The following is a 13,387-nucleotide window of genomic DNA, read 5'->3' as shown; positions in this document are numbered from 1 at the left end:
TTCCCTCTTCGCTCTTGATTCTTCTTTCTTTTTTCGTTCAAAACTCAGTTTTAATTTTCTTGTGGTTTGAATATCAATGTTTCCAATAAACATTTTTCTATCACCACGCTGATCAAAAAGAAAAAGTTGTTCTTTGGAAGGAACTTTGCGAGTCTTGTCGCAGTTACACGCACTGAAACGGCATTTACAACAAGCGATGTCGAAAAGCTTTTCTCGAGCTTCGGATGAAAATAACTGCATCTTTGCGTTAAACGCATTTGTTTTAACAGATTTTTTGCCCATAGTTTTCTTCAGGTTTTTATATTTGCCGTGAAAATGTCGAATCATTTGAACGATTCGTTTATGTGAAACTATAGGAATAGAGGAACGATGCCATATCTCTTCTAACTTCGTGGCTACGTCTTCTGCTATCTCAGTCACTGTGGGCTCTTTGGAAGAACTAAACTGTTTCTTTTCGTGTGCAAGAAATGAATAATACTTAAATACATCTTCATACGTAGGTAACACAGAATCTTTTAACATTTTCCTTGTTTTTACTTTCGATCCAGCACAATAATCCTTCGAATGTTTTCCGCTCATTATGGTGTTAGAGATGGCGTTTCAATGCACTGAAAATATAAACATACACTGTGCTATGCACTCGATGCTGTAGAAATGCGTCTGGAACTTTTCTCGGTTAGAGTTCAAGGTTGTATGACATATTTAAATGGCATTTCACATGATTCTAAGAGCTCGACGGCAGTGTCTCTTCAAATTACGGAGTTTTTACAACAAAACTATGCATTGCTTTCTTTTAATGCTACCGTTTAGTGACCAAATTTCTTTTGGAAGCTATTCTATATGTTCTTAATACATACATGTCCTTTAGAATTAAAAAAGGTGAAATTAAAGTTAGAAAAAAGCATGATTTTTACATTGAAACCTTGATATTATAGGAAAAAAACAATGTTAAAACTTTGCGATCGCAGCGCCCCCTGAAGATATTAACCGATTTTCGTCAAATTTTGCACATTAGCTAACTATCACATAAGGCAAATTTTGGCAACTATTACTAGTTGATCGGAAAAACTTTTCATTTTTCGCCCCACCCTATTGTATATTTCACATTACTAGAAACAAAGGGGAAAAAATTACAGTATTGGTGAATGTAAAAGACTGAAATTGTAAACCAATGATATGAATGGTATAGTGGAACTTTTGCATGATTTTTGTTTGACATTATTACACAGCATAGCAACCATGAAATGCTTATTATTTTTTTGTATGCATAGGAAATAAGCATTTGGGTTATATTTCTACCTTGACCAACCCAAATTCATGTTGATGTCAAATATTGCAATAGAAAATTGGGAATATATTTTTACTCTACTTTTCACAATGAACTTAATTTTAATCGCTGGTAGCAACCTCTAAATTTTGTTCAAATTCTATAAAACTTTTAAGTGGGTGTTTTTTCATCAAAAGGAAGCAATTAAAGGGGTGCCCCATAAGAAATTCAAAAATTTTTCAAAAAGTGTATTATAAGATGCACCCTAGTGTGTGTGTGTGACCATCTGGCAACACCGTTTTGTTTTTCCTGTTGCTTGTTCCATTTTTTAATTTTTACTTTCTTCTATATCTAATATATAGAAGAAAGTATTGGATTCGTGCAAATTTTCGAATTTCGAATTTTGACGGATTCGAACGTTTTGAGGTGTGCTGAGTCCATTTCGACCATTTTTGGAAAATGTCTGTCTGTGTGTGTGTGTGTGTGTGTGTATGTATGTATGTGTGTGTGTATGTATGTGTGTCACGTCTGTGTGTGACCAGTTTTTTGTGGCCGCTCTACAACAAAAACTGCTGCATGAAATCGAACGAAATTTAGTACACATATGTGCCCCTATGTGAACTTGTGCCCATTAGTTTTTGACGCGAATTCCTCCAAGGGGGGTTGAGCAATGGGACGTTTTTCGAGTTACGCGTGCTTGCTATTCCTCAGGAAGTTACTAGCGGAATCAAACAAAATTTGGTCCATATGTTGGTATTAACAGGAACAGGTGCTGATTCAATTTTGGTGTCAATAACTCAAACGGGGGTTGAGCTATAGAACGTTTTTTGTCGTCAATTGTGACTGCTGTATCTCAAGAAATAATGAACGGAATGAAAGAAAAATTTATCGGCAAGTAGCCCTTAGTGGGTATAAGAACTGATTTTATTTTTGTGTCAACAGCTAAAAAGGGGGCAGCGCAATCACCCGTTCTTTTTTTCCATTTTGAGTGCCCTATCTCAAGAAGTAATGCTACGTTCTGGTTGAAATTTGGAATATATGTGAATCCATATGTAAACAGGCTTTGGTTCTATTTTGACGCCGATCGCTCCAAGAGGTGTTGATTTTTTTTTTTTTTTTTTTTTTTTTTTTGCGAATAAAAATATTTTTATTAATGCAACAATAAGAAAGATAAATCGTAATAGATTGTCGTCTGCGTATTTCTCGTGATTTTAATTGTATGGAAATGATAGGAAATATTATCTCAATGATTTAAAATTTTTAACTGTTGCCATCTTATGTTTGTTAACAAATAAAATATTTGTAATTCATTCAAGCAAGGCTTTTAAAATAACTTTCAATTTTCGCTCTTTGCTTTGCTTTTGCAATAATTCAGACATTGGGATAGTCGTCAAGTTTTTGCATGTGTCATTTTGTTTTCGTTGGGAATATTGCTTCCTCGTCAAGCATTGGGAGGGATCAGAAAAAAAAAAATATATAGAAGAAAGTTTCGTGATGGCCACAACATACTAGTAATTGTATGGAAATGATAGGAAATATTATCTCAATGATTTAAAATTTTTAACTGTTGCCATCTTATGTTTGTTAACAAATAAAATATTTGTAATTAATTCAAGCAAGGCTTTTAAAATAACTTTCAATTTTCGCTCTTTGCTTTGCTTTTGCAATAATTCAGACATTGGGGTGGTCGTCAAGTTTTTGCATGTGTAATTTTGTTTTTGTTGGGAATATTGCTTCCTCGTCAAGCATGGGGAGGGATCAGAAGAAGAAAAAAGAAAAATATAGAAGAAAGTTTCGTGATGGCCACAACATACTAGTTTTCCTTAGTGCAGCAAGTGCGTTTTGGCTCCCCTAGTGCCTCAATGCCACCCCTGGTGTCTCGATGCCGCCCCAATTTTGCTTGGTAGTTTTGTTTTTTGCTTTTATTCTACCCTTATGAAGCCTGTGTCTCGATACTGTTCGAATTTTACATACTTTTGTTTTTCTAATTACTTGATCTCATTTTTTTAGTGCAGCATGTGCTTTTTTGGCGCCCCTCAGAAATTTGGCACCCTTGGCAACTGCCCCAATGCCACCCCCTTCCTACGTCTCTGCCCCTGGGTCATCATTGCAAACCGGCTAAAGCTTTGCTTTTGAGGATTAAATTTCGGAAAATCTCCAGGAGAAATCCCGGAGCCTCTCCTTGGCCTAATATCATTAAAGATCGTCTAAATTTTGCTCAAATAGGACTTCAATTTTGAAAATTTTCTGGGAGAGAGCTACCAAATCTCTCTTTCGTAACATCATCGAACTTCGCCGAAAATTGCGTTTTAGAAAGTTCAATTTTGAAAAATTTAACGCTAGAAAAAGTCCTTGAACCCCATCCTTAGTATTTCCTATCCCCAGGAGCAAATGTTTTTTTTTTTTTATTTTATTTTTTTTTATTTTTTTTTTTTTTTTTTTAATGTCAGGGTCGAATTTCCTTTCCAGTCAGGCCCTGCTAGTAATCCTGCCAAAACCTATTGTAAAATCCAAAGCTGGGAAATCTTTTTATAACACTATAATTTTTCTTAGAAAAGAGATACCGGAAAAAAAGAACTGTCTTTGAAATTATCATTCTTTGATAAGGGGTGATTATTTGTGACAACCAATAGTACTTGAATGTCTAGTATCTCACAACCTGATTGAAATATTTTTCCACTATCAGCGTTCTGTGCTTAGAATCGCAACCAGTTGGGAAGGATTTCGAAAATGTTGCTCAGGTAAATTTATCTTTTTGCCTTTCGATTTATGTTATAGAAGTCAAAATCCTTAAAATGAAAGAAATTTTGTACATTTTTAAAATGCATTATACTATACGGTTTACTATTTGTGTATGTATGTGTGTGTGTAAATAAACATGGAAAACTGGATGCTAGCCCCTGGGGCAAGATGTCTCTCGAATATTTTTCCGTCCAAGTGAAAAAAAAAGTACATTACTTTTAATTTTACTTTTTCTAATTTTCTTTGATTTTTCTTAAAGGGTTTATTTACTTATGAAAAGATGAAATAATTAATTATCATTACGTATCGTTACATTTTGATACTTTCTTAATTAATTCGTAAACTCTAGTCACAATTCTTCAATAACCTTTCTTTTTAATCCTCATCGCCCAAAAATAGTCTGAGCTCAAGCTTTCATTATCTTGATCTTGATGTCAGACTTATGCAGAATTGCCTTTTTACCGTCAAGCCGTTTTAGACAGATTTTTTTTCTTTTAGGCCAAAACCTCTTTTTTTTTTGCTTATTTCAAAAGTTAAGGGAATTAAAAAAAAATTAACAAAATTTGAAAAAAAAAAAAAATAATAATAAATAACATTTACAAATTACGATTTGCCTGTATTCGAATGATAATTTGTTACAAAAGTCATTAGATAACTTAGATTCATATCGGGATCGAAGGTCCGTATCATGTAAATCCTGTGATATAAAAGGGGTCTTACGTAATAGAACCTTCATGCTTATTTATACTAGATAAAATTGTCTAACTTGCAAAACCAAAAGTTTCATTCCAAGTTTTTTCTTCTTTTAATAAGATAACAAAACATATTTAAATTCTCAGTTATTGGTAAGCAATTATTGAAAATACAAAACATGTAATACGAATTTGCTATGTAAATTTCAGGCCTTTTGCGGCTGTGATTTTTCTGCTGTGCGCAGTTACAAGTGACACAGGTAAGCATTTTTTTAATAAATAAATAGAACTTTTTCTTCTTAACTTTTATTATCACTGTTTTTGGTTGTTCGTGATTATTATATGAAATTTATAAATTTTGTGAAAAATAAATAACATTACGTTTGGGTTTTTGTGATCCATACTTTTTATATGCACTGATGAAAAAGCTTGTGTTACACCCTTGGAACAGCTGTTTGCCAAGTTTTTTATTCTAGTTAACTTCCTTCAATTGTACTTTTATTCGCATTGACTTATTTTACTAATATTTTAGTAAAAAGTTTTTGGCTGTTGTTTTAAATAAACTTATTTTTTGAGTTTTGAATGCTGTATATTAATATTCTCGGTAGAATAATATGCAGTGTATAGGGGGGGGGGCACACGTGAACAATTTTTTTCATTTCTTTATTTTTCAAAAAATGTTATCAATTTCTCAGCGCAGAAATGTCCCCACGATTGAATAGTCTTTTCTTTGTGTCATGGATTTTTTTTTTTTTGAGATTTTTTAAAAAAGGTATTTCTTTACTTTATGGTATTTTTTAAAAATGTCTTCAATTGTTCACATGTGCCCCTCGAAAAAACTTATGACTACATTGGGACAAAGAATTTTTTAATATGTAAAGATCATTCTAATTTATATATTGCTTTTAAGTTTCATGCAGAGCGTGATAATGTATCAGTTTTTAATTGAATGAAAATATTTTGCGTCGTTTTTCTTTCTGCAAGTATTAAACAACATTAAATTGTAGACCAACTATTTAGGGGGGAAAAAAGAATAGAAAACTCTATACTAATTTTTATATTACGGAGGGGATATGGAATATGTTGTACTCACAAGTGCCCCATCATCCACCTTAGAACTAACTTGCAAAAAAAGGGTCTTCTTAATTTAATTAAAAAAAATTTTACGTAGTCATAAATTTACTTGACTGCTCATGTAATGGTTTGTAATAATTAAGTTTAGCTAAAAAGTTGGTTTAAATATGTTATTGCGAGAAAAAGAGAATGATAAAATTTCATACAACACCTGCTAAAACAAAGAAGTTGCAACCACAGCAAACCAAAATGGCTCTTCTAAAAGTTTGGCCAAGAGGTAGGACTGATATACTGCTACTGCCATTACTTGACAATTTTCCAAGATTTTTAGCTAAAGTTACTACTAAACCAAAACTTACTAACCAACCTTGAGGGTCACGGATCCGAACGAAATTCTGGATTTAGGATAATTCCCTCTAGAAATGAGCCCAGGTAAAGCGGTTTGACTGCATAGGCCCTAGTTCGGTCGTAATGGGGGGTCCACATTTTCTGGTTTGGCTCAAGAAAAGCAATGGTTTTCCTTTGAAAGAAACCTTTTTTCACTCTTTTCTTGATATTGCATTGCAGTGTCGGCCAACTAAATGCATTCAGAGCATAGAGTAAATTTCATTGCACCTACGTTGCACTAACAAGAGACGCGACAGATGTTAGGAGAGCAAATACGGTGCCAAAGTTTCCATATTGCATTTCCGGAGCAAATTTAGACCCTTCTCGGTGCTGAATTAGAATCTATGAACTCAAACTATTTTACCTGGACTCATATCTAGTACAAATTGACCTAAATCCGGAAGTTTATCCAGATTCGTGACCTTCAACTTTTTTCCGTCTGAACCACACTGATTTGCAGGACTCCAGAGAATTGCAAGGGCGTTTTCATTGGAATTACAAACTTTGGGACATTATCTACCCTTCCAAGGCATTCGGCGTCTCTTGTCAGTACAAAGGAGAAGGCGGGGGGGGGGGGGGTATTTACTCTGTGTTGTGAATCCATTTAATTGGCTCATACTACAATGCAAATGCCAGAAAAGGGTAAAAAAAAAGTTTAATTTCAAAGAAAAAACCATTGCTTTTCTGGACTCAAATAACAATTTTGGACCCTAGTTGCAGCCGAACTAGGGCCAACGCAGTCAAACCGCTTTACCTGGGCTCATATCTAGTGGGAATCAACCTAAATCCAGAATTTCGTCCAGATCTGTGACCCTCAAGTTCGTGCCGTTTGGTTGTTAGTAAAACATACCACGTTCACATATGCCCCCCTTTCCACAAAAAGCTTGTCCCGTTTGACCCACTAATTTCGTAACCGTTAGTCCTACATGCATACTTCCAATTGCAAAAAAGGTCAAAACAAGATGCTGAGTTAAGGATAAAAAATTTGAAATGAAAAACGAGCTGAGATGTGTGCATCACATGACTTCCTTTTGCACCAATTTAATGTTATTTCCCCATTATTGGCAATTTAATGTGATTCAATAGTCAACTCTCTAAATATCACCAACAGTGGTCAAATTGAAACCAGATTTTAATAAAAGAAAAAAAATCGCCAAATTTGTTGCCAAGTTGGCGACAAAACTCGTCGACCAGAAGACTGGCGATATATATATATCGCCAAGTGTCCGCCAAATTATAATACCACTTGAGTTTGCATCGAAATTAACAATGATTCCCCCCCCCCCAAAGAGGTGCAAAAGAACCCTTTAGAAACACCCAAAGGCAACCAAAAGGAGAGGTGCACAACTAGACCCTACTAGGAGTCTACGTACCAAATTTCAACTTTCTAGGGGTACCGTTCTTAAGTTATGCGACATACATACGTATATACGGACGTCAGGAGAAAACCCGTTGTAATGAACTCAGGGATTATCAAAATGAATATTTCGGATGTCTATACGTTCTTTAGGCACTTATCCGCGTGTGGTCGGGTCGAAAAAAAAAACTCAACATTCATTCGGCGGTGAGCAAAATGGAAATTAAGGTTGATTTTTGAGTCAAAATTTTTTCGCGAATACAATACTTCCTTTTTTGTAAAAGGAAGTAAAATACAATACTTCCTTTTTTTGTAAAAGGAAGTAAAAAGCGGGGAAAAAATACGAAATATAATTTTTTATATGATCCCTAAATCAGCTATATAGCATTTACGGAAATCCCAAGCATGAAAAAACAATTCGAGTACCAAAACTTTGGCATTAGTACTACCAATATTCACCGAGATATGAACGCGGCGTTTTGCGACTTATACCTCTTTAAACTCGTCATAGATTGCACCCTTTACGGGGGAATAGAGCGGCTAACAAGGGTTGAAAACTATGCGTGCATAGAGTATGACTTTTCAAATTGTATGAGCTTTTGCAGTATGCTTTTACGTATCATAGCATAACATTTGCATTTATTTTTTAATAGCAATAAAAAAAATATAAATATTTTATTATTATTTTTTTTTTACTTTAACAACATACCATTCTTCTGAAAGGGCGATCGGTTCCAATCTCATCTTTTACACGTCCCTACTAATTTTGAATTGGAATATCTCCATGAATTTTAGTTGAAAATACTTCAAATATTTTGCTTTAGTATTATTTTTCAATGGAGAGTTTCTCCTTAAATGCAATTTAGGGGACTTGGGGACCATATAACAATTTTGATTCCGCATTTTTTTTAACTTCAAGCTTTTCATATCTTAACTCTGTATCTTATCTTGACCATTCTTGCACTTGGAAGTATGCATCTAGAAGATCGATTTTGAGACTAGAGTTTTTGCACCTCTTTGAAAAAGGACACTATTTATAGCCTATGTAAATATTAAAGAAAAGTATTTCGAAAAAGAAAAACTTTAAATTAACATTAAAAAAACATTAAAAATGCTTTTAAATTGATGACTTAAATCGAATTAAGACTTAAAAGCTGGATTATTTTTGTAGTTGATAAAGTTTCAAAAGCCCATTGTCCACAAACATATGATTGCATTAATTCAGTCTTAAAATTAATTTGTGAACTTTAAACAATTAACTTTAAAATTGCTATTACTTAATTTTTGTTTTTCTCATCGATCGGAAAGCTTGTCCAACCATTCCATAAAGACAACGCAAGAGTAACAAAAGTATTATAAAAATGCTCACTTCTTTCCATTTAAATCAAAAATTATTATTTTTATTACGTTTACATGTAGTCTGCTCTGTAGTATTAAGAACGATTTTGTTCTGATTTTGATTGAAGTAGCTGTACAGTGTACAGTAAAGAGCTGATTATTGAAAAGGCCCAGGAAGCTTAAACTTCCCTCAGAATTTTCAGAAGCTCGAAAGTTACAGCAAACTGCGATTAAAAAATCCAGTCCCTGCTTTTGAATGCATTTTTAAGGAAAATGTAAACATTAGACTTGGTTCAATATAAAATTTCGAAATGATTTTAAAAAGTAGGGGAAAATGGTGGTACATTTTAAAAAGTGTAATCCCTACGAGCTATATTCTACTGTGGGATTTGACCTAACTGTGCTACAATATTTTTTATAACATTCTTTTAATTCTATGAAGTTGTTAATTTGATTCAACAAGTAGACATAGACTTGCAGTGCAACCATAAAATGTACAAAATTTCTACATTTTGGTGTTGTAAGAGAAAGAAAAACGTAAATCAGCTGGAACTTTTGGAAGTAATATTTGTGGCATTATTAAATTTTGTTTTAATATTTGTAGAATTTAGAAAAGTTTCTCTAATCAATAGAGGAGGGGGCGGGGGCGAAATGAAACTGAGTTTCCCCAAACTTCAGAGGTTAATTGGGCCCTTTGTACAGTACCGCTTTGTGGTGCAACTTCTGACTTATTGTTTGCAGTTTACTTCATTTGCGTGACACCATTTCTTACTAAACATCTTGCCTTAAATATTCATTTTAAAATGAAATTTTCAATTCTGTTGTGTTCAATAAAATTCTAATGTTGTTAATTCTTACTCTCTAAGTAGGTGAAGTGACTCCAAACATTCATGACCTTCTGAATGTGGAAAATTGTGGCAAAAGCTTACCACAATCGCAGATTTCTGATCGCATTATAGGTGGCGACAAAGTGAAACATGGAAAATACCCATGGATGGTAAGGATTACACAACGTACTAAGTAAACTTAAATGTTTACTGCTCACCAAAAACTAGAAAAAAAAAATCTATACAATGTGTGCCGCGACGTGTCCCTATATAGTATCATTACGCAGGGTGTTCCGTTTTAACCTGCAAGACCTCTATTTTCGCAACCGTTATCAAAAATGTTCAAAATCAGATGCAGAGTAAAGATGTTGAAAATTTGAAGCAAAAATTAAAAAAAGAGTGAAAAAGTACAAAAATAAACTTTTTATACGGGCCCTAGGTCCGCTAACTTATATTCAGGGAAATAATCTCCATTGAAAAATAATTCCAACACAAAACGTTTGACATTAGTTCGACCAATATTTACTGTGATATAAAGCGCAACGTTTTGTGACTTACACCACTTTAAACTCGCCGTCAACACTTTTTTTTTTTTGAGAAAAATATAGCAGTTAACAAGGGTTTAAAATATGTGTTCGAAGAGTGGTTTTTCAAATTGATTGAGGTTTTGTAGTGTGTTGTTGCGCATCATGGCATAATAGTTGCATTTATTTTTTAATAGCAATGAAAAATATGAATACTTTTTTCTTTTCTTTTTCTTTTACTTCGACAACCTGTCATTCTTCTGAAAGGGCGATAAGTTTCAATCTCATCTTTTATATGGTCCCTTAAAACTTTGAACTCTAATATCTCCTTGAGTTTTGGGCGCACAAATGTCAATTTTTTTGTGTTAGTTATAGCTTTCAATGGAAATTATTTTAATAAATAAAAGTTAGGGGACCTAGGGCTCGTATAAAAAAATAAATTTTCGTATTTTTCGACTCTTTTTTTTTTTTTTTTTGCATCAAACATTCAATATCTTAACTCTGCATATGATTTTGAACTTTTTTGCGATTGGAAGTATGCATCTAGGAGTAACAGTTGCAAAAATAGAGGTCTTGCAGATTAAAATGTAAACACCCTGTATACACTCATGTCCTAAATTAAGGTCACAAACATGTTGAGGAATAGAATATTCGACATAAGGACTGACCCTCGAGGTATTCGGATCTCAATTCTATGTTTGGAATGATCTAGAAGAACGAGTCATTTAGGGCCGTTCACATGACGTTTTTCTACCTCGCATTTTCTCGCTCCGGCTCTGCAAAAACCCGGATCGAAAAATTCCTCATTCACATGTGAAAAGCTGGTTTATCCCAGAGAGCGGATTTACCCAGCATCCTTTGCGCAAATCCTAAATGGAGGAAGTAAACCGTCACAGTTGGCGCAGTGCATTCTGGGTAACAACCCGGCTTTTCTCCTACCCCCAAGCAGGAGGAAAAAAATTCCAGCATTTCCCCAGCAAATAACCGGCTTGCGGTCGAAAGCAGGGTTTTTCCTGGGTCGAAAAGCGTCATGTGAACGGTGCAGCGCCCTGCTCTCCTAATACTTTCCAAGAGTTAAAAGCTGCGCTTTTGGAAGAAAAGGCTTAGTTGCCCCAAGCCTTTCTTGATATTCTCACAAACAGTATTAAAGCTCGCTGTGAAGATTGTATAGCAGTCCACGGTGGTCACATTCCATATTAGACAGGTTTTTCCGGAAAAAAAAGCTTTATCTCTGATTCATAATGTAACAATATTTGATATTTCCTGTTTCTTAATTCTGTTCCTCAAAGCCAGAAGGACGTAAGTCACATTATGATAATTTTACAGTAGAGAGCAAAAACTTTTTTCTGGAGCATGGAAAGAATGGGACGAGCGCTCTTTTAACATTGAGACAATGGGATGAACAAATTAACAAAGTAAAATCGCAAATCACAATTTCATCGTTTGTTGAAAAAGTTTCACTTTTTTGAAAATTTTTAAAGTTGCAGTCTTTTCTCTTTTGTGATCATTCAAAAGATTGTTTTTTGTGTGGCGCTTGAAACAATTATGTTATGCTTAAGAAATAAAACTTAATTAGAATTGCTAAAAGTAAAACTTTAGTAGTTAAATGAAATTGCAGTTTTTGATGAGATCTCGTCCATTTCATATTTAACGTGGAGATTTCCCAATTGCACAGCAATTTAGAAATGACTAGTTGCTACACTTGACAAACCAACAAGTAGTGATTAAACCTTGAAGATGAAGCATACCAAAGAATGAATCCTTGTCTTGAGAATGATTAGAAAGAAAGATTAGTTCCTGCCATTAAAATCATTCCTTAAATTTCCCAAAACTTATTTTTGTGATCGAAATTATACTGCTTCGTAATCCCAATTGCTAATCAATATCTTAAGCTTGGAACATGACAGGGGTAACCAGATAAGAAGTTACCCATGATCCCATAGCCCCTAATAGTGATGGCAGACTTAGTTTTCCAAAGCAAAAAGAAAAAATATATGTTAAACTTTTTCTTTATACGCAGTGATAAAAAATAATGAAATAAATTCATTAATTTATTCATTTATATGTTTCACTGTTGCGAACCAATGTTTGTCCCTTGAGTCCCATTTGTCCGGAGAACTCCCCAACATCTAAAGAAGATGAACCGTGAAAACGGTAGGTGGGAGGGGGACTCCAGGGTGTCATGTCATGTGAACCAATAGTTTCTTTTAAAAAGTTTACTTTCCAAGTATGCACTGTTTCTATATTGATGTATGAACATGTGCGTAATTTCGATTTTCATAAGTAGTATCTGTTAAAGAGCTTTGCCATATATGTATATAAAAGATTGGTTTATTATTTTAAATGCTTATTCAGTTGTTTTGTTGTTGATTTAATTTTTTTCCCTTTTATTTCTACCATAAATTTTACTTCTCATCTTTAATGTATCTTAAGAAAATTGTCTTAAGTTTTAAATACATATTTTGTACATTATCAGGAGTAGAATCAAATTTTTGTTTAACCACTTTTATCATTTGTTGAATTTTATGCAATATGAATCAAAGATTATCTGAACAAATGAAAAGGATTTTTTAAAAAACAATTATGTTTTCATGGCTCGATGCGGAATAGGTTTCAACATACAATGCACTAATAACCCGAAAATTCGATTTTTGGACTTATATCAATCTGGCTCGGAGATACAGAATTCCCAATTAAAATCTTTTCCATGTTGTTTTTAATCCCCGACACACACACAAAGGAAGGGGGTTATACGTTTGAGGGGTCTGTGTACCTGTGAATCTGTGTGTTTCTCTGTGGCAATCTAGCGCCTAAAAGGATGGACCGATTTTGAAAAAAAAAAAAACATTGTTCAAAAGGAGAGTTGATCGAGAGTGTTCTTAACTAGGTTGCATCTTTGGATGACATTAATTAACGAAGATATTAATTAAAAACCACTAAAAGGTTTTTCGCGACTTTTGAAGTCCAAACATAGTTAAAAATTTTAAAATTTAATACCAAAATAAAGAGATTTTTTTTCCGTGTCTGCTAGAATGTGTTTGGAACTTCCATGTTTCATAGAATTCGAATTCTATGAAACATCTACCTTCTTCTTTTTTAAAGCAGATTATAATAACGGCTAAGCCTTTCTTCACGCGATTGATCTCCGAATTCATTGTTAGCCGACAAAGTTAAACGCA

General features: G+C 33.8%; 1 protein-coding gene across 2 annotated transcripts in view; it reads left to right on the top strand.

Moving 5' to 3' along the window:
- The first annotated feature begins 3,920 nt into the window (after nucleotides 1-3,920).
- The window catches only part of LOC129224571 (venom peptide isomerase heavy chain-like), a 46,711-nt gene continuing 37,244 nt past the window's right edge, over nucleotides 3,921-13,387 (top strand). The window contains exons 1-3 of one of the 2 annotated variants that reach the window (XM_054859053.1): nucleotides 3,921-4,008; nucleotides 4,912-4,961; nucleotides 9,727-9,854. In XM_054859053.1, coding sequence (XP_054715028.1) covers nucleotides 3,998-4,008; nucleotides 4,912-4,961; nucleotides 9,727-9,854 — 189 coding nt within the window. In that variant the 5' untranslated portion in view covers nucleotides 3,921-3,997. Of the gene's footprint in view, nucleotides 4,009-4,911; nucleotides 4,962-9,723; nucleotides 9,855-13,387 lie in introns of both variants that reach the window. The other variant, XM_054859052.1, reaches the window with a different exon arrangement.

The sequence above is a fragment of the Uloborus diversus genome, chromosome 6 (genome assembly GCF_026930045.1).
Source record: "Uloborus diversus isolate 005 chromosome 6, Udiv.v.3.1, whole genome shotgun sequence".
NCBI lineage: Eukaryota > Metazoa > Arthropoda > Arachnida > Araneae > Uloboridae > Uloborus > Uloborus diversus.
Note: the sequence above shows the minus strand (reverse complement) of the source record. Positions and strands in the feature narration are given on the sequence as shown.